We start from the raw sequence: 23,556 nt of genomic DNA, 5'->3' as shown, positions 1-23,556 counted from the left end.
ATGGGTATTACCCATATCTCTACCCTATATCTTTCCTTTTGTGTATAATTCCCTTAAAATTCGGAGAAACTTATCATTAATTAGTTTTCGTCTCCAGCTTCTACGTGATAATACGTCATGCATGTCGTTACTAGAACAGTTGGGACTTTATGTCTCTAATAATTACGTGCGTGGTAGACATCGTCATTTGATGGTTGTACCTCCAGCCCGCACAGTTCTTTCCCGAATGGCTCCTATTCCAAGAGCTATCCGACTTCTCAATGAAATCGTTGCTGTCGTGCCTGAATGTGATGTTTTCTACCTCAGTGAGCGTAGGTTATTGCAGATTATTTTAGCCTATCTTGTCTGGTAGCCTGTGCTCATAATTATTTGTATTAATTATTAATTATATTGTAATTTTATGTGATGCATGAATGAAATTTTGAACTTCCCTCTTTCATTTGGGCTTGGCAGGGGTTTTGTATTGTGGCGGCTCTACGACATGGTTGAGTTTCGGACACCATCCTGCGAGTTGGGACCAACTCAGCCATGTCGGTCTGTTGCTACTTTACTTCCTTCTCGCCCATCACACTAAACAGTTAACAATTCCGTTAACAAACCGTTAACAGCCTTAACAATTCCGTCGTTTCACTCCATGCGCCCCATAGTATTATTACTTACGGCTGGTTCTGTTATTTGATATGTTTACTATTGCCTCTTATTGTTAGTGCTATTGTTTTATACGATTACGTATAAAAGTATTTTTGTCTGTATGTATACCTACATTTGTTTTCTTTCTCCTATCTTTGTTATATTTTGAACCATTGTGATGAATTAGCGATTCCTATAAATACTGAAATGGTCCAAACTTGAATAAATAAATAAATATCTGTTCATTAAAAATAGAGACATACATATGTATAATATTACAATATTTTTTCAAAACATTTTTTTTATATAATATTATAAAGTAGAGATTAGGTGAATGGCGCTCGTGGACAGATGGCTTACGAGCGCTAATCACCTGATCTCTCGTTCGCGCCAAAATGTCCTCGCCGAATGAATAAACCAATGGGATCGCCCCACTCATTGACCAATAGTTTACATGTGTGTGTATGTATGTGTATTGTGCCCAACGGGTATAAATATGGGGCGCTTTCAGCCTGGAGACCATTCCTACCTGGAGCGCCGACGAGAGCACACGAATAAAGACCTTCTGTAACCGTCCTGCGTCTTTCTCTCTGATTCTGGAAGCACCCTCTTCACGTCCACGCAACAATATGTATATTAATAGTAATGTCTATGTTCAAGTATTCTGTGAAAAATCAACATACGGCTGAAATGGTTTTAATGCATGTATTTTATAGCAAATTATAAAATAACCAAGGCTTTTTGGACCACCAATGTAGCCTCTCGGACCGTTCCGCGGAAGAAAAGGTTTGAGAAACCATACATACACGGAATCTAAGCGGTTGAAGGTTCACATGTCAGATTACGAATATACCTCACTTATATGTAGATGTATACCAAGAAAAAAAAACCAACTGACAAAATTTAATGAATTTACAAGCATGCAAATTTAAAGAGTTCTCTCATTACTAAGGGATGGATCCCCGAAAGGCGATGACAAATAACAATTGCAAATGGCAAATACGAGCAAACCAAAATTTTTTATAAGCCGACGATAGCCACGACACCCCAGAAGCGGATTGCCCTCTGCTATCTACTCATTACGACTTTCCAACACATTTAAAGCTTACTAGTTGTTTTACCCGACTTCGCTCAGTATTTGTAATATAAACAGCTTTAACATGGCGAATCTAATAGTAAATATTCAGTTTTTTTTATTAAATTTATTTGAATCGAAAAAAATGTATATCGAATTGTTATAGAAACATAGATTTGTTTTCGATGTTACTAACCAACATTACATATTTATATACTTACATACAAAGTCTCTTTCGAAATGATATATTAGAAGACACATACTGCACAGACGTGTATGTATGTACATGCGTCAAGGCGCAAACCATGCGAGGTTGCTGAAGCATGTACATGTAGGTCTACTGAATGTAGTTTATAGTTCAAAGGGTTCAAGTCAGTCTTTAAAAAAATTATAATTCTAACTGACTTTGGTTGACCTAATTCAGCTCTACATATAGATGCATTCCCCAACATACATCCATTCAAAAAAATCAAGAAAACAATATTTTTTGCCATTTTGGAGCGAGTAGTTTTCGGTTAATGAACTTTAAACTGTATTTTCCGTAGCTTCTGAAAATCTAATAAAAAAAACACAACAGAACAAATCAAACTAAAAGCAGAAATTACAAAAAAAAAAACAATTTATTTTGCATTTTTTTTTATTTTTATCCAAATATTAAAATAATAAAATTATAATTCCATTTCACATCTACTTGGTAGAGGATGGTGTGCTCTTGTCAGAGCTCTTGGATTCCCTCAATGAAGCAGATTTACGTTGCTTCAACTGTTGTTGACGCTTAGCCTAAACAAAATAAGTTTCATTAATATATTGTAAAGAAGAATAATAAGATAATTTTACACAATGATTGATTTGATTCTAAGAGTTATACGACCAAAATTCACATCACACATAGTGTACTGTACATATTTCTATTGAATTTAACTATCACCTTAGCTTCCTTCTTCCTCTTGGCGATGAGTTTGGCATAAACTGCGTGTTGTTCCTTACGCTTCTGGGATCGCTTCTTTTTCAGTGCCAAACGATGACGTTTACGTTGGAGTACAGATGGAGTCACTAATCGCTGAATTTTGGGCGCCTGGAATAAGATCAATCAACGAGGTTAATAAGCGTTTCAAAAACTCATAAAATATGTAGTTACAATAGAGACGATATAATGTTGGTTCGAAAATAATACCACAAATTCAAAAAAATTAAGACATTCGTGGGGTAAGCATAACCATATGATCTAACAGCAAAATTAAAAAAACCATTCAAATTAGAAATGGTGTTAAAGTCTTCACTGTCACCGGAACAGGGTCGAGAGCGATGTTAAAATATACCTTGGATCTTTTCGGTTTTCCTTCCTTGACTGGAAGAGGCCTCTTGATCACATATCGTCGTACGTCATCATCCTTAGCCAAATTGAACAGCTTGCGAATGTTTGACGCCCTCTTGGGACCTTTTCGGCTCGGCACAGATGTGTCTGTGAGTCCGGGAATTTCCTGTAACATTTTACTTAATCAGAAATATTTAACGGAACAAATCGACAATTAAAAATAACAAACATTGAATTGTATAATAAAAATACAACAAAAAAAGAATGTATCACTTCAGTAAAAAAAATCACAAATCTCAATTAAGAAAAACGTGAAAAAGCTCATGAGTGATCGATATAGTCTCACAGTGGCAAGTCAAAACCCAAATTATAAAACGTTTAGGAATGTGTTTAACTGTGTCGAATTTTAAAACTAACATTACGAACTTTGGATTATAGATATTGTATTAAATCAATGTATTTCATTTTAAACATTAAAATAATAATTATACCTGTTCTCCTTTACGTACTACGACGAGAGCCAATACTGAGAGATTAGCATCGACGACGCAACCACGAACAGATTTACGTTTACGTTCTCCGGTACGACGAGGTCTGTAGCAAGAATGACCCTTGGCCAGCAGTAGACGGACACGTCCTACAAAATCAAAAATGAATCAAAATCTACAAATAAAAAAGTGTAGAAAGCCAGTTATGAAACCGTACCGGTGGTCAACACTCCTTGCTTCATGGGGAAACCTTGTTTGTCGTTTCCGCCAGATATACGAAGGACATAGTCCTTCCATTCGTCTCCGAGAGCATCGGCGGGAATTTCAGCTCCCAAACGCTTCTCATAGAAAATACGAAGCTTGTGCTCGTCGACAACTTCAAAGAGCTTCTGGCAACCCGTAGCCGGGTAGGACACGTTCAACTGAAATTTTTTGAAGACACAATTCAAAATAAATCATCTTTTCGTCGCTTTAATACACAAATATCATATACGAAAAAATAAATTTGTATCACAACAATAAAAATCACAATTTCTATTAAAAAAAAAACGTGATTAAGCTCATGAGTGATCGATATGGTCTCACAGTGGCAAGTCAAAACCCAAATTATAAAAAGTTTAGGAATGTGTTTAACTGTGTATTAGTCTTAGTGATAGTCCTGTTTGATATCTAGAGTGAGCAATAACCAATACCAAACTCAAAAGGAGGGCCAAAACTCAAAGCGACTGAATCATTAATGCGTATTGAACACATGTAGGGGTTAAAAAAACCGTAAACAACATTCAACATCAGCTTTCTATATAAATGTTGACATATCAAAGGAAGCAATGGCGACAATTTTAGGTTAATTTACCGTTCAATATGCGGCGAGCCTCACATTTGGTAGAGGTTATGTTTCTAGTCTGGTGAAACATCCCGATCGAATATGACATGCGAATTGAATTGAATGGAATGGAACAGAATGGAATGGAATAGAATAGAATAGAATAGAATGGGATGGGATGGGATGGATGGAATTGAATTGGCTCGACACGTCTCACTGGAGAAGCGAGGAGAGAAGAGCTGAGCCGAGCGAACGTCAGGAGGCGCGCGACATCCGCACACATCGGCGCGAGGGGGATCCCCAGGACGCAGGGGGCGCGGGGGGCGAAGACCGAGGGGGCGCGCGGACTCGCCGGGGGGCGGATCACCCTCCCTCGACTCGCGGGGACTCACCTTCATGTCGGCAGCGACACGCGCCTCACTTGCCGGACATAGAAAGGATAGCGGCAGCTAATGTCACCACTACCACCACAAGAAAGGAAACAAACCCCGCGATTCACGACCATTATTCAAACAGCTTATTTGTATTGTATTATTTCCCTTTTCGTCACCTTTGGTTTGCAGACGACATATTATGAACTCGCGATCCAGCTGACTTACTTAGCAGACTAACACGGCCGGATAGGGAATGTAGGAAAGTAGGACTTTAAATGAACGTAGATAAGACCAAACTAATGTTCAATAGTTATTGCATGCGTAATAACATTACATTAGATAACAAAACAGCTATTATTTATATTTAGGGTAAATAATAGACATTTCCGGTAGAAAAAACAAGGAAATAAAGATTCGTATGAAATTAGGATGAATGAACGGCGTTTTTATTAAATAAAAAAAATGCCCCTTTACCTGAAGAATAAGATCTTCGATCAACGTGTTTTAATCATTGGACGCCAAAATGTTACACCAAAATCCAATGTACTCAAAGAAGTGTGACACGCTAGTATGCTTGGCAAAGATATAAAATGGAATGAAAAAAAGATAGGAAACGGAATATGTGGGTTAGAATTATGATAAGGGTGTAGTAGAGACAGCGAAGAGATTTAAATGGCAATGGGTGGGTCACTATTACTATTACCATTATCTATTTATCATTTTATTGCGATTTTTCACTGATTTAAATAAAAATTTTCATTTAAAAAAAAAAATTCATAGATTTAATAATAATATTATTAAAAAAACGATGTGTCGCTTTCTCAATGTGTCTAAATATTGGTATTTGGATTATTTCCCACATTGCGATCGCGCGCACAATAATCATTACCATGAAAATCGCTAATAGGGAATATTTAGCACTCGAGTTCTCGTTAGTATGATAGTTCGCGTGGGGTAGCTCTCGATGGATACTGTGGCGGCTCGCTTATACGACATGGTCGAGTTTGGTTGCCTTCCTGCGAGTGGGAACCAACTCGGCTGGGTTCGGAGAGCTGCTACTCACTCTGTCTTCAGCTGTCATATAATAAACACGTGCATTAACATGCCAGTCGTCTCATTCGTTCATCCCCCATAATACTATCGACTTATAAACTATCAAATTTTAATAGTTTTATTTGGATGAAATTAGATAGGGCTCCAACTTGGGAAGAGATTGAAAATTCGATAGTATTTATTGCCTCCAAAAACATCGCTGTGGATGATTCAATATGTTTTGATCAATTTTACAATTTAAAGAAAATTTTAGAAATTTGATTTCCTGTTTCAAATTTCATTCGGAATTATTAAAAAAAATTCTTTTTTTTTTTTGCAATACCTGGTTAAAATGCCAATCTAGAAAGAATATTTTCTATGATCAGTGGACAGATAAATTTTTTGTCATGCATCAGTTATAAGAAAAAAAAAAGGTTGAAAATTTCCACTGTCATAATATTTCATGCACAGAATTAATTCTATACAGAAATAAAAGAAAATAAGAAACTTTTGCACCAAATTAGCAGTGTAGATAAATATAACAACAAAGATGATGAAATTAAGAATAAGAATGACGATGATTGAATTCAACAATTCATTTTAAAGCACCCTATTCATGTTCCTATTATTATTATTAACTATTATTATGTACATTTATGTATGTGCCAGTTATTATGAAATTGGAATAAGTCATATTTCATTTGTAATTGGTAAATTTGATAAATTTACTAATTTGAATTAAAAATATTTTACATTAACCAAATTTTGCGTAAATTTGAATTAAAAAATATTTTGATACTTTAATATTTACATTTAGAACTTTTATTTTAAAGTTTTATGTAAAAAATTTCGCATGCGGCGTTTTTTATTTGTCTTATATTATCTTTTAAAGGGGAGACTCCAGAGGGGTGGTTTGAAAATCCTAGTTACGGCACTGTGTACATTATGATTACATAAGCCTTATAGATATCTTTCCTGTACTGTACACTTAAATAATAACCTACACAATTATAAAGAAAATTGTTAAAAACAAACAATTTTTTGTTAAATGTTCTCTTTTTTGACCATAAAAGTTGACAACTGTTATGCTGACGAGGGGGGGGGGAGTTGGGGTAAAGTTCCAGGGGCTCCATTTCGGGACGTCCGACTGATCGATATTTTATATTATTTTACATAAAAATACATGTATTTATTTAATGCTATTTATTATTTTTGATGCACGCATCCTTTGTGTCCAGGTGAAATCGTACCTGTCAATCATACTTTCTTATTAAATTATTTTAAAAAATATCAACCAACATATATTTCTGATTTATAAGATTTTTTTAATTTGTCAAAGGGCCCGGAATTATTTTTCCCAGGGCCCAGAATTCCTCTCGGCGACCCCGCTCATTTTATTATATATTTCTTTTTTGTATACAAAGAATTAGTGAAGAAGGAAAAAGGAACAAATTATAAAAATGTGATAGCGAAATTGGTAAATTTATTATTCAAACATATATAAAATAATACGAATATTTTAAATCAGCAATTAAATGTTATTTCTACTCATTCCTCGATGACCGACGGTGAGGTTCATTACTATATGTCTGTTCTTCAATGTTTGTCTTATTTCCATAGTTTTCAGTCATTCCTGGAACTCTGTACAAAAATTGTCCGTCGCTATCATAATAACAATCGTTTACTTTATAAGTAGTTCCTTTCTTATACGCTTTCTTCGGTATTCTGATACGCTTCATGTAATCCATCAATTCCATCTCTTTATCAATTTTTTCTTTAAATTTTTGTGGTAATTTCATATCAGTGTCAGTTTCATACAAAGAATTTCCTTCCAAATTTACATTTGATAGATCTTTTGATTTGGTGTCAGGTGCAATTAAATATTTATCTTCCAATTCTATTTCTTCATTATTCTCAACATTAAGCATAATATTCTCACGCAACGACTCTAAAGTTATTATTTTATTAGAATGCTTTGAATTTTTGTCTGTTTCAGTTATGTCGCTATCATATTCTTCATGTAATTTTGATTCAATTGCTTTAGGTGTTTCAATTTTAGATAAAATATTCTTTTTGTACATTTCCTCTGCCTCGTTACGATAACCATCAATCAACTGCGAGAACTCCCCAATCGGTTTACTTTCAGCTGATAATTTTAAAGTTTCTTCTATATCTTTTTGGGATCGGGGAGGTATATTTCTTTTACTAAATTTTAAAAATTGTCTTCTTAATCCCGGTGACACGCCCGCTAAAGTGTCTTCTTCTAATTCTTTCCAATTTCTTATAACTGATGCATCATGTCGATTAATTCTAATTTGAGTAGATGGTTTCCACGTAACGTTGATAATTTTCTGAAAATCCATAAACATTAAATATTATCAATTGAATAAATATACCACATGGATGTATTTGAAAATAGTTACTTTGGCTGTGTCGATAGTCATTGGAAAACTATCAACTAATCTTTCAAGTGTCCACTCAACCGGATCCTTATTATGTAAATACCGAATTTGTTCTTTTTCACTCCACGTTAATAAATTGGGAGTGTTCTCCTTAAAGTATTTTTGTTTTACAATTTGCTTCTTAAGCATGTCTTTTTTCTTCAACATTTCATTTTCGTGATCTCTGTGGGATTTATTGACCTGAAATTTTTTAGTTAAATTTTAATAACCAATATACCCAAATTTTTCCTTACAATATGATACGGAAATCATCATTAATTACATTAAAGAAATCAGATTCAGAATTTTCAAGTAGTTCTTGATCAAGTTCATCTTTTGATGTTATAACGCCCTCATCTAATAAAGCTTGTAGAGTATTATCGACACCAGGATTATCATTCGCAAGCGGCGCTTTCGGTCCTTTAGGTTGATACTCGTATCGTGTCTTATGTGTGGTAATTTGAGGTTTTTTCATTCTTGAATAGTACTGGGCATGACATCGATACACATACCGCGACGCAAAACAGACAGACTTAAACATCGTTATTCTGCAAAAAAAAAACAAAACATGTCAAATATTGCAAATTGAATGAATGACTATAAATCATTTTTAACACCGATACAATGAATCGAAAAGTTCGTTTATTTATTTGACTAAATTATTGAAATACAGATTCAATTAAAAGAACGAAAGCGTTTATGTATATAGAAATTCAATGGCATGCCGAGCATTGTCATTGAGTACTTTTTCAAAGTTTCAAATATTCAATGGTGATGAAATGAATAAGGAAATGATATACACACATGCAGTAATATATACGTTTAAATACGAAGGTGTAAGTGGCAGATTAATGCGAACTGCCACTAGATGAACGTCGGCTAGATTTCTTCTTATGTTTACTTTTACTTTTTTTCTTTTCTTTCTTGTGTTTCTTTTTGTGCTTTTTAGACACTTCTGATTGCGATTCCGAGTCTGCGCGTTTGCGAGGAGATCTGGAGCGACCGCGACTGCGACTGCGTTTGCGCTTCTTTTGCCGTTGCTTAAGTTTCTCTTTGAGTTCCTGATCTCGAAGGGTCTGCAAAGGCGTTGTCGTGTCTTCTGACTCGGAACTGGTACTCGACACGTCTAAAACGATATCCTTGTTGGGATCGATTCGTATGAAATTTCGACACTGATAGGTGAGGTGACCCGCGTAGCCGCACTTTTTGCACGCCGGTCGAGCGCCTTCTTTCCCGCAAGACGCCGACGTAAATCGCGCCTCGGACTCCATATGAGAATCCGAGTTCCGGTTCTTTCCACACCTCTACGGCTCTACGGCTCTACGGCTCTACGGCTCAACGACTCAACGACTCTACGACTCTACGACTCCACGTGCCTACGTTCCTACACCCGTACCGAACACCCTAACCCCCGCCCCGCGGCTACCCTCACTCGGCGGTGTATGTGCGCACTCACCGTTTTGAGGTTAGCTGCTCTCACTATCGCACGACGCCGTTTGACAGCTTCGATTGTCTAAAACAAATCGTTCGCCGCCCATCACAGAAACTCATCTCTTTGTTATTTCGTTCTGAACACTTTCGTGAAACTCTGTTCCTTTCTTTTTTTCTCTATTACAGCCTTGCTTAACTTGCGACCTGTGAAGTCATGCTATGTGTCCATAGACATTTATTTACTTTTAAAAATACTAAAACATGAGTACTATCGACATAATAATAAATGATTTTACATTTTCGGTTTCTGATTTAAAAAATATTCCCAAACGTCGTTTTGCGGCCCAGTAATTCGAAAAGGATTACTGAATTAAACGGTAAACGGACTACTAGTCATATGTGAACCAGTCACGGGACAACTGGTCGCTCTAGATCAGTCACACGTGCTCACCCGTCACACTAAAACTGGTCACGAAAAAACTGGTCACACCCAAAAATTCAACCAATTTTTAATTTTTGGGTGTGAGCAGTTTTTTTTGTGACCAATTTTACGGTGTGACCAGTTTTAGGGTGTGACCAGTTTTCTCGTGACCAGTTTTAGTGTGACGGGTGATCACGTGTGACCGATCTAGAGCGACCGGTTGTCCTGTGACCGGTTCACATTTGACTAGTAATCACCGAACCAATTAAACAGGCCTGCTCCATGAGGTGGTGGCCTAGTCCGAGTATGTATAATATGTTCGAGTGAAATTAAATAAAAAGATTTGTATTTTATTGGTAAGTATTTTAGTCTATTTTTATCAGTATTTAAATATGAAAGGTCAGTAGTTATATTTAATGGCCAGTATTTATATTAAACGTTTAATATACAAGTGGTCAGTATAAATAATTTAAAAAATTAGTATTTATATTAAATGGTCGTTATTTTTATTAAATTAAAGTAAATGGTCAACATTTAAACACAAATGGTCAGTATTTATGTTAAATGGTAAGTTTTATTTTGACGAATGGTCAGAATTACTTTTTTTTTTGGTATCACCATAAGGTTGATACCATGTTGATAAGATAATTCCATCAAACAGGCATTGTTTTTTATTCTGGCGTATGTATGTTCGATTTTTTATTTATACTGACATATAATAATATAATACTGACCATTTTTTTAAATAAAATACTGGCCGAAAACTGATCTCGAATTTTCCATATCTAGTTTCCGTATTGCAACCTGTGGTTGCTATTTAGGAACTGGTTATGGAAAAATTCGCAAATATCGGGTGTAGATATCGGTAGTGTGGACATAGCCATTTACGTATATACCCACCGAAATTGATTAAAATACTGGCCATTTAATTTGTTGCTAAATAACAAGAACGATACAAATTGTACAACACGAAAAGTTCAAATAAAACGATGAAAATATAAAAATGAAACTTCTCATCATGTGTCTTGTATTTCCAGAACATCGGCAACTAGTCTTCTCGTCCGTACTGTTTATGAATATATATCCTTAACATGTTTTGGATATGTTTTCCCATCAAGGCCAGCGCCTAGGCATCGGTTCGACGCGTCATCCACGAGATTCTCAGCATCCGTTTGTATGTTCACATCTTAAAGGCCTGGAGCTTTTTACACATAGCACCTGTCAGGGTCCTTGCTTCTGTCCCATATAGGGTTGCCAGATGATAATTTGATAAAGGAGGGCAGATGGGACTAAAAAGGAGGATTTTCTGTAAAAAAGGAGGACATTCAGAAATTAAACGAATTTTTTATATTATTTTAATCATATTCAGCTGAGCTGCCAATTTAGGGAAGAAGTTCTTGGATTTTAACAAATAATTATAAAAATCTTCACATGTAATGTTTTTGAAGTTGAATTGAGTGAGAATTAAAGATTTAACTGACTGCACACTTAGTTTATTCCTCTCTTTGCTCCACTGAGTATTAATCAGTGAAAAAACTCTTTCCATATTTGCATTATGTGCGCTTATACAAAAATAAAATTCGCAGATCTTGAGCAGTTCTGAGAAACATTCAATATTTTTAACACTTTTGAAGTAGATTGTCCACTGCTCGTGCAACTTCAAATCAAAATATGCTTCATCTTCATCTGATTTTGATTTAAGAAATGAAATCAATTTACAAAATTGATCGTGTAGCTTAACATCGTCAATCTCTACACCTCTGATGCTCAAGAACTCAATGCATGAAACTAAATCATCATAAATAAGTTCCACCCGATGTTTAGCAAAAAGGAGGACTTACAGTAGGTAAGGGAGGACGGGAGGACAAAACATGGAAAAGAAGGTTGCCATCTGGCAACCCTAGTCCCATACAAAGGATACTGAAAACATAGCATCGTAAAAGTTCAAGTCGGAGTACTATGCTGAAAAACTATGCTGAATTCGGCGTTCGGCAATTGAATTTTCCGAGTGAAGTAAGAATTTGATAAGATGAAAACGGTAAACGGACTACTAGTCAAATGACAACCGGTCGATTTAGATCGGTCACACGTGATCACTCGTCACACTAAAACTGGTCACGAGAAAACTAGTCACACCCTAAAATCGGTCAACCAATTTTCTCGTGACCAGTTTTAGTGTGACGGGTGATCACGTGTGACCGATCTAGAGCGACCGGTTGTCTTGTGACTTGCCGCTGGTAGTGGACCCGCTGGCCACTGTCATTGGCTGCTGTGTGAGAGTACTAGAGTATTGCCGTGCCGTGATTAAAACGATGCGCAATTATTACACGTACCTATACAGTTTACCAACAACAAGACATTTACCGATATACTTATTACGTTTAAAATTATCATGAAACGAAAAATGACGCCTTTTGAACTAAGCATCTTTTTAAATTCAAATTATAAAAATAAAAATATTGTTATGGGGACTGGCTAGAGTTGTGATGTATCTCATAACCAGCCACCATGTTGTTTTGAGACAGATTCGTCTGTGTGAATCTGACGTGTCCAGTAGTGGAAATACGGTTGTATGTTTGAATAAATTGTAGGCGAGGGTATGGATGTTGACCGTATCCCGGCCAAACGAAACACGGTTGTGTTTTGTTGAAATAAATTGTTTTATTATATAAGTAGTTATGGGTATACAAGTGTATAAATGGTTATGTTGATGAAGCGGATATGTTCGAATATGTTCACAAGTAGTAGTAATCACCGAACCGATGAAAACAAATAAAGCGGAGATGGTCATGTTTGGCAATGCGCAGACCCGTGTCTCGTACCAAAATCATATCGCATAGTAGCCGCAGCCGCAGCCGCTCGGTCGGTCGGTCGGTCGGTCGGTCGGTGGGTTGGTGGGTCGGTGTCGGGTGGCAGTCGGCGCCTGCGCCCCCACTTGCGCCCCGCAGCCGCCGCGCCCCCGTCGCCCCCCGCCTCGCCATGGACTCGTGCGCGCCCCCGCCTCCGCCCCCGCCCCCGCCTCCGCCCCCCTCCTCGTCGCCCCGCTTCTTCTGCTACTCGTGCTGCATCGAAATCCAGGCTGTACTGCAGGTGAACTGAAGTGATACTTATCCACGTCAGTCGTGACTGTCATCACACACGTCACTGACGTGTGACCGGCGACCGGCGACCGGCAACCGTGCAACACCAATTGACCAGTTGCGACGTTGCGTTGTGCAATTGCGGCGCCGCCCCTGCCCCTGCCCCCCGCCCCCCGCCCCCCGCCCCCCGCCTCGCCCCCGGTCGATAGCCCTGGCTGCCCCTCGCCCCCCCGCCCCCCCCGCCGCTTCTTCCCCTCGCATCCCCACCCCACCCCACCCCCACCCCCTGCTCGTATTGACGCGCAATTCAGGCGCAACGCACACATACACACACACACACACACACGTACATTATCAATACTATCAGTAGTGTATTATACCCTACCCTATCCTATCCTATTCGATCTGCCTTTTGGATCTCGTTGTGTACCATCGCCATCGCCATCGCATTTACACGACTCCAATTACGTCGATATTCGAATATTCGAGATGTCCACTACACCCTGTTGTTGTTTTGCGTTGACAATTGCGCAAACGGTCGCCATTTCGAATGTCAAACCTAATCCTGTATCTTGCGTATGATGTTTTCACCGATTCTTCGAAAGAATCTTCGACTATACCATTTGACGGTGGTCGACGACAGTGTGTATATTGTTGCCAATTTATCGCACATTCGGGTTGGTTGGATCCTTTTCACCAAAATACTCTTATTACATCTCCGAGGGTCGTGACATTCCCATTTTGGTCTTCAAGCTCTTTCGACATCCCACAGCTTGCCGTGACTTGACTACAGTTTTCCCAGTGGCACTCCATCTTGTTGGGAACGACCGATTCTTCCAGGATGTGCCCAAAGAACTACAAAATACGCTTATGACAGACTCATTTCTTGCAGGACAGAGACATCTTCTCACCATCCAGGAAATTCTAAGTGTCTTTTCTCCACCTTTCCCGAGCTCGCACCGTCCATGTCTCCATTGTGTATAAAAGTACAGCAAAGCCAATGCTCGGACCAGACGCACAGTGATGCTCTGGTCTTACTGAGCTTGCACCATTCAGTATAAAAATACAGGGAAGCCAAAGCCACAGTGATGCTCCGGTCTTACCAAATTTCGTTCGATTTTGACATTGAGCTTTTCGTCATGCCGATCCGCCTTTTTGTTTCGGTCTCACACCCTCCGAGATAAATGAATTCATGTACAACTTCAAGATCAGATAGAATGTCCGTCTTCGCGTGTTGATTACGTCGGTCCACCACAATAATCTTGGTTTTCGCTCTTTTAATCTCGAGTCCTAGTATACTGCTTATCTGAGATTGGATATTATTTCATGTATTAAAATTATACACGTATGCCATTAATTATGAATGTTCCGTATATGTTTAAATAATTAAAAAAAAAAAAAATATATATATATATATATATACATACTAATACCAGACTAGTAGGAAAAGAATTAACGTCGAAAAAACCAAACTGATGTTCTTTAATTATTACATGCCTGATAACGTTTCATTGGATGATATAATAGTAGAAGTAGCCAGTAATTATTTATATTTAAGACAAGTAATAGACATGTACAGTAGTAATAAAAAAGAAGAAATAAAGAGACGTATGAAATTAGGATGGGGTGCATTTGAACGAATGATTGGGGTTTTTTTAAATCTAAAATGCCACTTTGCCTGAAGAAAAAGATCTTTGATCAATGTGTTTTGCCAGTGATGGTGTCTGGGTGTGAAACTTTGACATTGAACGCCAAAATGCTACACACAATCCAATGCACTCAAAGAAGTATGGAACGCTGTATGCTTGGCATAGCGAGGAAAGATAGGAAGCGGAATAGGTGAGTGAGGAATATGACAAGGGTAATGGATATAGTGGAGGGATTGAAGAGATTGAAATGGCAATGGGCGGGTCACATAGCTAGATTAATGCATAAAAGGTGGACAAAAGAAATGCTAGAATGGTACCTGAGAGATTCTAAAAGAGTAAAAGGAAGACCGCAAAGAAGATGGGTAGATGAAATTAGAAAAAAATGTGTGGAACTGCGCAAAATAGAAGTAAAAGCGTGTTGGAGAGGCCGTCATCCAGCAGTGGATGGTCGATGACTGTAAATGAAGATGATGATGATGTATATACAAGAATATAATTGATACGAGACGAAAATTTATGAAATCTTTGCATTATTAATGCCCCCAAAAAATGTATGAAACATTGATTTTATATACATATGTATATCTACTCGTGTCTTTCATAATATCTATATATAAACGTCTTTCGAAGATTATTGATTTTATATTAAATAGAGCCAGTCAGTTTCTCTTTTGAAATATTTAGCTATCCAAAATCATTCGTTGCACGAGACATTGTAAGATATGTGAAGCTATATGAGCCTGTTCTCGGAATATTTCACATTCAGAATAATTTTTCAACTGCACGAAAATGTATTATGATATTCGTATTCCGAAATTTTTTTTTCTTAAAGTTTGTTTGTGCAATTAGTGTTGTTTTTTTCAAGAGATTGTTTACCACAGCTATAATAATTCTAGATAATTCTATTTTGCTTTATTTATCAGTTAATCTAGTGGTTACATGTTTTCTTCATACTCGCTCATACAATACATATATACATGGAAGTAAATCCTTGTATTTTTTTTACATACCTCTTTTATGTTTTTTATCACTATCAATTACTAGATGATGTAAACACATTTCAGAAATTTCATAAAAAATCAAATTTTAAAAGTTGTACTTTATTATGTTTCAGGACTTTAAATGCCCATACTGCTCTGAAGGCTTCATCGAGCAAATGGGACCTGAACGCCCCGAATGCATTCCTAATCCTGAAAACACGGAAGGTCAGAGTGTACCTCGACCGGTCACCACACGACAAATCACAGATATTGGCATCGATGATGATCCGTCTCCACCCGTTAGTATTACATGTGTATTTTATTTTCACGTCTAGATTGATTCGGAGGATTTTAGTAAATTCAATTAGACTTGCAAAGGTGAATTATTAAAATAGAAGCTAACTACATAGTTATGTTTAATATTGCCTCAGACTAACGTACGGTGGTGAAATCAAATCAAATCTGCATTAAATGTTGAATTAATTGATTTATTATAACCGTTGCTAGGTTCTATGTGCCAAAAGTGAATTATTTACAGGGTGTTCAGTGTGACGGTGGTAGATGGTCTAACTGGAGTCCGCCGTGGAATTATAGAGATGAAAACACTCCGGCAGTCAGTCAGCATTATTACATATCAATTTTTATTAACATTTCTAACAAGATTTGGTGCTACTTTAGTATACGGTCTACCTTAGCATGCGATCTACTTTTTGTATCGTAGCAACGAAATGTTTATTACAATTTTTGTTTTTTCCTGCCGCCCCATATGTTGTCGAAACATTTCTATCAAAATATCGTCACATATCTCTTAACCAAATCTTAAATGAATAGGGCCAACCTTAACTTAACCTAACCTATCCTGAACCTTAATTAAAACGGTGTTGGCTGTTAAGATTTGTATTTTTTTTTGTGAAAATATTGATGAAATAAAACTTAAAAAAAGATATCTTGGCAGCCAACACCTATTTATTTAAGGGTCAGGCTAGGTTAGGTTAAGTTAAGGTTGGCCCTATTCATGTAAGATTAGGTTGTTAGGGACGGTATTGTTCAGTCTCAGTGTCATACGCGAGAACTGAGACAGTGAGACCGCATATTAAAGTAAAAACGTGAAGGTAGATCACATACTAAAGTAGATATGTGTAGATATGTGTGACCGCATACTGAAGTAGCACCTAAGATTTGTATGCACATGCTTCATTTACAAACGGGCATTCCCACGTTTCGAACAGTGTCATTAAAATTGTGTACATCATGAATATGCCAATTAATTTCTTTATATTTATATATTGACTCTTGAGTTATTAAATATTTAAATATTTGGGGTTAAAAGTAACTACGTTAGATTTCAGAAACTACACCTCAAATAATTAAAAAATTACTACGATTGTAACCGTATGTTTTATTGCAGTGAAACTCCTAAGAGCCGAAACTCGGATGACACATCTCCCGTGGATTTATCAATCGCCCAAAATTCTTACAATCATTTTAAGAACTGAATTTAAAATTGAAATGATTATTTTAAAACATATTCAGCTAATCGTTATTGCAATAGTGTCAATCCAAATAGAAATTTTTCTTGATATATCTTGTGTTCCGGCTTTGAAGAGTTTCACTGTATTTGTTTTTATTGTGGTGTGTACTAAATCAATGCATCGTGTTATTAAAAATAAATTTTACATCTCGCTTGTTTTGTCCCGCTTGTACATATGTTGTATTCTGTTTATACTACAAATTTTCCCCCCATTATTTGCTTGTATACCATGTTTTTCGATGACAACTATTTTTTTTAAATATCATATAACAAACGGTGTACTGAATAGGCAATATTGTATTCAGATGTAAAGCGTAACAAAGGGAGGGGGGGGGGGGAGGTTATCGATGCTGTTTTTTTGTTATATTTTGAAGTAACTTTCACTTCGAAAAGTACAACATGAATTCAAAGACTATAATACGAATAATACTCAAAAATATTAAAGTTTTTGAGTGTTATTCGTAATGCGACCGTCGAACATGAAGTCTTTCTAGGCTTTATACTCAAAACAATAATGTGGCACCAGACTTGAGCCCGACTGTGAATGCAGAAGATAGATAAAAGACGAGGCTTTAATCTACAGCCGCTCACCATCCACTGTTGAATGACGGCCTCTCCAACACGCTTCCACTCGTCTCTGTTTTGCGCAACTCTCATCCATCTCACCCCACACATTTTCCTAATTTCGTCTACCCATCTTCCTTGCGGTTTTCCTTTTACCCTTTTGCATTCTCTCTGGTGCCATTCTAGCACTTCTTTTGTCCACCTTTCGTCCATTCTTCTAGCCACATGGCCATTTCAATCACTTTACTCTATCCACTATGTCCACTACTCTTGTCATACTTCTCGTTCACGTGTTCCGCTTCCTGTCTTTCCTCGTTATGCCGAGCATACAGCGTTCCATACTTCTTTGTGTAGCATCTTGGCGTTCAATGTCCAAGTTTCACATCCATACGTCATCATCGGCAAAACGCATTGATCGAAGATCTTTTTCTTCAGGCGTATTTTGTGTATGAACGCTTGAAAATACGACAAATGAATAAAATACAGAAATTCTTGTAATATCCTGTATTTTAAGATACATATTTGAGTTTTACAAATCGAAATCATTTCGTCATTAATTAACGTATATAAATATGTATTGTGTTTTTTTTTTACTTGGCAAATTATAGCAGCAGGGCCGACGAGGGGGGGGGAAGCCGGGTTTAAGTTCCAGGGCCCGATATTGATATTTTATATTATTCTATATATTTTATATTACATAGATTTATTTAACGCTAAATGTTAATTATTTTTTGATCCACTCATTCTTTATGTCCATGTGAAATCGTACCTGTTATATCATACTTTATTATTCAGTTATTTTAAAAAATAACCAACAGATAGATGTTTTTCTAATAGTTCTGTTAGATTTTTCGCATATTAAAAATATATATTTTTATTTTAGTTTGTTACAGGGCCTGGAATTATTTTTCCCAGAGCCTGGAATTCCTCTCAGCGGCCCTGGTCAGCTGTATAGCTCGGTGGTTGCCTTAATGCTGACCACTGAGAGAATTTATTCGTATTATTTCTGTAGTGCTATTGGTCAGACTTGGATATTTGTGACTCCAAGTCGACTGTTTCATATCAGAGTTTGATTTCATTGTTGAAACGGTTCCTCGCCAAATCGACAAAATCATCCTACCTACTATTTGTCGCCAGTATTTGAATATGATTTCAAATTTATATATGTATGTACAAGTTTAATACCATAGGTAAAGGTAAAGCCGGCAATGGCGTCATGGTAAAATATCATTAATAATATTAAAAAAAATCAAAGGAGGGGGGGAGGGCGCAAAAAAAATGCTTGTCCCAAGGGTAATTTAGGGCGAAAACACCCAGTGGGACGTCATACGTGTTTATTTAGATGCTTTTAACACTGTGGCGGCCGCTGACTCATATTTATATCATGTTGTGTGCACAACGCTTAGTGGCCGCTGGTTCATATATGATTTACGACTGGGCGAACTGTTTCAGTCCGCTGATATATTTTTGTATCACGTTTTCGTCAATCGTTTGTGGCTGATGATACAATTTTGTTTATGACGAAAGCGTGATACAAAAATATATCAGCGGACTGAAAAATATATAGCGCAGTCTTGAATCATATATGTATCAGCAGCCAGTAAGCGTTGTGCACCCAATATGAGTCGAATATAAGTCAGCGGCCGCCAAAGTGTTAAACATGCGAATAAAACGCAGCACCCCTAGCCCAAATACATGGTACACAGTCCCAAAAATCAACCTCTGGAGTGTTTTCGGTGAGATTTTATTCTTGTATTTATCCTTGCTTGACAGTGGTCGATAACAGTGAATCCCATATTTGAAGAAATGTAGGAGAAACTTGTCGTTTGCATATGGATATATATGTATACACGTGCAACTTCCCAAACATATGCATTCTGCATGTGCTACTACACCCGAATTTGGTTTGGGGAACACCCAGTGGCAGTTAATCAGACATGAAAATAAGTGCGCGTTTGATGGGCCTTTTCTACCAAAATTTACAACTTAAAAATTATTATCATTGTCCACAATACGTTTGTAAGCCAAGAATAAATGAAATACCTATTTTACATAGTATTTTAAAATGGTACCTATTTTATTCCAAAAACTGTTAGTGTTTCAAGTACATATAGTAAATAAATAAAAAAAATATGGTTTTGTAAAATTCTGATGAAAAACTATATACTGAAAAGCATGGTAAAAAACGATGATAACTTTTTTTTTTACTGAAGTGGGGGCCTCAAATTTCAAATGCGCTTGGTGCCCCCCCATTTACTTGATTTGTCGCCGAAAACACGCACTATTTACGGTCACAGCGGGAAGCTGAAGCCAAAAAGAAAGGACGTGACGTCCCATACTACTCGGTGTGTTTTCGCCCTCACTACGCCACTGTTACACTGGTACATTTCTCTTATAAGATTGTAATGGGAAAAATATGTCAACACAACACACTTAGAAAACCATCTGAATATGTCTGCTATAAAAAATGTCTTCAAATATGCTTAAATGGTATATGATATTTTTGATTTCAATATAGCTTAAAAAAATAAAAGTAACTATAATTTTTCCATCTTCGTGTAAAGTAGAGTTGTAATATTTTTAAGTAATTTTGTTTTGTTTATTCGATATAAAAGAATATTTCTACAATTTTTCTATATTTTCTTTTCAGACAAACTCACAAGCACCTTTTGGCAATGACCTAGCATTCCTTATGTCTGGCGATAGAGTACGGTGTGTAATTTTACTATTTGTTCAATATTTTACATATGTGTTTTGTTTTTTTTTATTATTAGGTGCTTATAAAACATGCCGTGTGTAATTATTTTGATAACGCGATATGTACTTTCCATGTCTTTTGATATTTTATTTAAACTTTTTCTTTTCATTTTATAATACCTTCTCACATCTTCTTTAAATTGCTGTCTTATTTTTCTTTTATTTCGATATTAAATAAAATCAAAATGCACTTTTCACATCATTTTTAACCTTTGCCAACAGATGGGACCCAATATTTACTGGAAATTATAATTTAGAAGATTCCGCTAATAATAGGTAATAAATACGATCGGTAAAATGAACGCAAACTTTTTTCAATAGTATTATAAAACAAGTAAAAATTGACGATTAAGGCAATATGAATAATCCCACCGCTGAAGAAAACCAATTAACTATCACATTTTGATCGTTTTTCTTTCTTTTTGATTTTTAGAGCGATGAGACTTGGTAGTCCAGATTCCTTATTACAAACATTGATGTGGCAAGTGACCGGAGGAAGAGCCGGCGGGCCACCGTTGATGTTAGTCGGCTCGGATCCCAATGACTACGTCATGTCCAGTGAAGGATTAGACGCCATCATGTCACAATTGTTATGGCATTCAGACAATGACGGTCCGCCACCGCTCGCACAAAATATAATAGATAGTCTACCAGAAATTACGATCACCGAAGAGCAACTACAGTCGCAGTGCTCTGTATGTTGGGAGATTTACAATTGCGGTATGATGCGTGCAAATGATATACATACGTATATGCGATGTGAATTAATAGATTTGTAATTGTTGAATTTGTATCTTTCAGACGAGAAAGTGCGACAGTTGAAATGCGGACATATATATCATAAAGATTGTATTTCACCTTGGTTAGCATTACACGCCACGTGTCCTATCTGTAGACAGAGCCTCGCTCCACCTGAGGGTTCGGAACCGGAACAGAGGAGTGGACCACCGAGGGACGGGCCGAATTTCGCTCAAAATATACGTGGATTTCCACGTTAGTGTTATTGTTACTTGCAATTTGTATACAATTGTGATGTGTCTATTGCTTTTACTGCTATCTCTATTGATTTCTAACGTTTTCGATTTCATTTCAGCACCGAATATAGCAGCACTTTTGTTGAGAGCTTGCGGCAGTCCTCCGCCTAATGGTTCTGCTCCCGGAGGTCCCACAGCTACGGGCTCAGAACCGCTCAATCTGGCGCCGTCAAGATCGGTGCCGTTTAGTCCGGCTCCTGCTGATACTGCACCGAACCCTTTGTCGACGCCTGAATTCGCGATGTTCAATAGTGATGCTGCTGCTCCTCAGCCGGCGGCCGATCAAACGAATCCGTCAAATCCAACGGCTCCAAATCCAAACCCAAACCCCGCTAATCCCAATCCTACGGCACGTCGATTAACAGCCACCATCACTCCCGGCGTGAATCACATCGTCGTAATGTCCGGACACGGATTGGACAGCAATAACATAGCCGAGTATCTCGCGTTTTGGAGCAGCGGTGCTCCCATATCCTCGCCGGCGGTCAGTTCAACTACTTCCGATGTCAACTCGCGTCGTTCCCCAGCAAACTTCGATATGGACCTAGAATGATTTCAAATTCGAACGCATAAATGTGTCATTGGTATACATACTACTACTACTATTGAATTCGACACTATTTACAATTTTTTCTTTTTGTTTATAGATTCATTCCTAAAAAAATCACGATCATTTTATATATTGTGTAATGAAAATTACCTAGCCTACACCTAAAGCTAAAACTATTTATAAATATTGTTAAATTGTAAAAAAAAATCTACTATGGGGTCGTCGAAATATTTAAAAGATTAAATGAAACCCTAAAGAGATCTTTGTTTTTTCTTTTTAGGTTTGTTTATATTTTTCACACAGTTTAGTATGAAATATAATATAACGCAGCTTTGCTCCACAAACTTGATCCCAATAAAATAAAAAGAGCTAATAAGCAAAGAGCGTAGTTTTATCGTTTTATTTAATTCACATTATGGTGAGTAATTAACTAATTTATTTATATAGTTTTTTAACGATCTAAGTAATAAATTTAAATAGTATAAACTATTACCGCAACACTTACATATTTAAATAAAAAAATAAAGCATATTTCTGTTGAAAATTTTAAATTGATTCGGCATTGTTTGATATTTTATTTGATAATTATAATTATTGTGTGGCAAACCTTGTGATATAAAACATTATTCTTTGTTTATTCGGACGGTCTTATAAATATATGGAAAATATCCGATAACAGTTTGTAATATTTCAAATAAAATTTTAGATCTACGTATTTAGTATTTTATTGTTTGAAAAACATGATCGATTTTTTAACTATTTTTTTTGTGATTCATACTTTGCCATTTTTGCGACTTTTTTTTATTTGACTAAAATTTTTATTTATCTTCAAATAAAATAACTAGACATAAAGGAGAATTAATTAAATTATGAGTGCTCACCTTTTTGAATCCTAGCATTATGACCATCCTATTGTGCATATTATAGATATACTTTGATTTATTATACTATAAATGTGTCTTTTTTATTGACCTTTGATATATATACATATATATGTAAATTCTGTTCTTTGTAAATAATATTGATTTATAATATTAATTTTACTTTATTTAAATCTATCAAAATTAAAATTATAATTCATATTTGTATTGTACAGGGGTGTGTTCGGTAAAATTGATTGATTTAATCGTACATTTTATTATATTCTTGTATAATAAAATACGCAATAGTTCGTTTTTTTTATTGTTGATATTTTTCTATAAATCTTAATAAATTTTAAATTTGGAATTCAGTAAACATCCTTTCTCTTGATGTAATCATTACTTCTCATTGATCTATGAAAAATTAACTCGTAAAATATATTTCAGACACTGCATATAATTAATTGTACACAAACGTAGTGTAAGTATTTAATGTATTTTTGTACTATATGTAATTTATT

The 23,556-nt window shown here is 36.3% G+C and overlaps 3 protein-coding genes across 9 annotated transcripts; 1 reads left to right on the top strand and 2 right to left on the bottom strand.

The window, feature by feature from the left end:
* Positions 1-2,301: 2,301 nt before the first annotated feature.
* On the bottom strand, positions 2,302-4,849 carry RpS6 (ribosomal protein S6). 3 transcript variants are annotated; one of them, XM_077441728.1, is made up of 6 exons: positions 4,724-4,849; positions 3,726-3,930; positions 3,512-3,657; positions 3,025-3,186; positions 2,634-2,780; positions 2,302-2,485 (listed from the first exon to the last, which is right to left on the bottom strand). In XM_077441728.1, the coding sequence occupies exons 1-6, from the start codon at positions 4,727-4,729 to the stop codon at positions 2,393-2,395; spliced, it is 759 nt and encodes a 252-aa protein (XP_077297854.1). In that variant the 5' UTR covers positions 4,730-4,849; the 3' UTR covers positions 2,302-2,392. The 3 variants fall into 3 exon arrangements, with proteins under 3 accessions (XP_077297854.1, XP_077297860.1, XP_077297868.1); XM_077441734.1 differs by having other exon boundaries at positions 2,356-2,479; positions 4,724-4,822; XM_077441742.1 differs by having other exon boundaries at positions 2,356-2,467; positions 4,724-4,822.
* Positions 4,850-7,157: 2,308 nt separating this feature from the next.
* LOC143909416 (uncharacterized) lies at positions 7,158-14,039 on the bottom strand. 4 transcript variants are annotated; one of them, XM_077427401.1, is made up of 4 exons: positions 13,990-14,039; positions 8,462-8,726; positions 8,161-8,379; positions 7,158-8,088 (listed from the first exon to the last, which is right to left on the bottom strand). In XM_077427401.1, exons 1-4 carry the CDS (start codon positions 14,022-14,024, stop codon positions 7,282-7,284), a joined length of 1,326 nt encoding a protein of 441 aa, XP_077283527.1. In that variant the 5' UTR covers positions 14,025-14,039; the 3' UTR covers positions 7,158-7,281. The 4 variants fall into 4 exon arrangements, with proteins under 4 accessions (XP_077283527.1, XP_077283544.1, XP_077283535.1 ...); XM_077427418.1 differs by lacking the exon at positions 13,990-14,039 and adding an exon at positions 9,635-9,844; XM_077427409.1 differs by lacking the exon at positions 13,990-14,039 and adding an exon at positions 8,983-9,693.
* Positions 12,835-22,500, top strand: Iru (E3 ubiquitin-protein ligase Iruka). 2 transcript variants are annotated; one of them, XM_077427383.1, is made up of 7 exons: positions 12,873-13,120; positions 15,874-16,038; positions 20,485-20,546; positions 20,814-20,867; positions 21,025-21,311; positions 21,393-21,584; positions 21,685-22,500. In XM_077427383.1, the coding sequence occupies exons 1-7, from the start codon at positions 13,010-13,012 to the stop codon at positions 22,176-22,178; spliced, it is 1,365 nt and encodes a 454-aa protein (XP_077283509.1). In that variant the 5' UTR covers positions 12,873-13,009; the 3' UTR covers positions 22,179-22,500. The 2 variants fall into 2 exon arrangements, with proteins under 2 accessions (XP_077283518.1, XP_077283509.1); XM_077427392.1 differs by lacking the exon at positions 20,814-20,867 and having other exon boundaries at positions 12,835-13,120.
* The last annotated feature ends 1,056 nt before the right edge of the window (positions 22,501-23,556 follow it).

Source organism: Arctopsyche grandis, chromosome 1 (assembly GCF_051622035.1).
Source record: "Arctopsyche grandis isolate Sample6627 chromosome 1, ASM5162203v2, whole genome shotgun sequence".
Lineage (NCBI taxonomy): Eukaryota > Metazoa > Arthropoda > Insecta > Trichoptera > Hydropsychidae > Arctopsyche > Arctopsyche grandis.
Note: the sequence above shows the minus strand (reverse complement) of the source record. Positions and strands in the feature narration are given on the sequence as shown.

Bases quoted from the DNA above. Each gene is read 5' to 3' on its own strand.
- Iru (XM_077427383.1), top strand. From the start codon at position 13,010: ATGGACTCGTGCGCGCCCCCGCCTCCGCCCCCGCCCCCGCCTCCGCCC. The intron at 13,121-15,873 runs GTGAACTGAAGT...ATTATGTTTCAG, and splicing joins AAATCCAGGCTGTACTGCAG to GACTTTAAATGCCCATACTG. The intron at 21,585-21,684 runs GTTAGTGTTATT...ATTTCATTTCAG, and splicing joins AAATATACGTGGATTTCCAC to CACCGAATATAGCAGCACTT.
- LOC143909416 (XM_077427401.1), bottom strand. From the start codon at position 14,024: ATGGTGAGAAGATGTCTCTGTCCTGCAAGAAATGA. The intron at 8,727-13,989 runs GTCTGTCATAAG...TTTTTTTTGCAG, and splicing joins CTCTGTCCTGCAAGAAATGA to AATAACGATGTTTAAGTCTG. The intron at 8,089-8,160 runs GTAACTATTTTC...ATGGATTTTCAG, and splicing joins TGACTATCGACACAGCCAAA to AAAATTATCAACGTTACGTG.
- RpS6 (XM_077441728.1), bottom strand. The intron at 3,658-3,725 runs GTACGGTTTCAT...TTGATTTTGTAG, and splicing joins GCAAGGAGTGTTGACCACCG to GACGTGTCCGTCTACTGCTG. The intron at 3,187-3,511 runs GTATAATTATTA...AAAATGTTACAG, and splicing joins TAGTACGTAAAGGAGAACAG to GAAATTCCCGGACTCACAGA.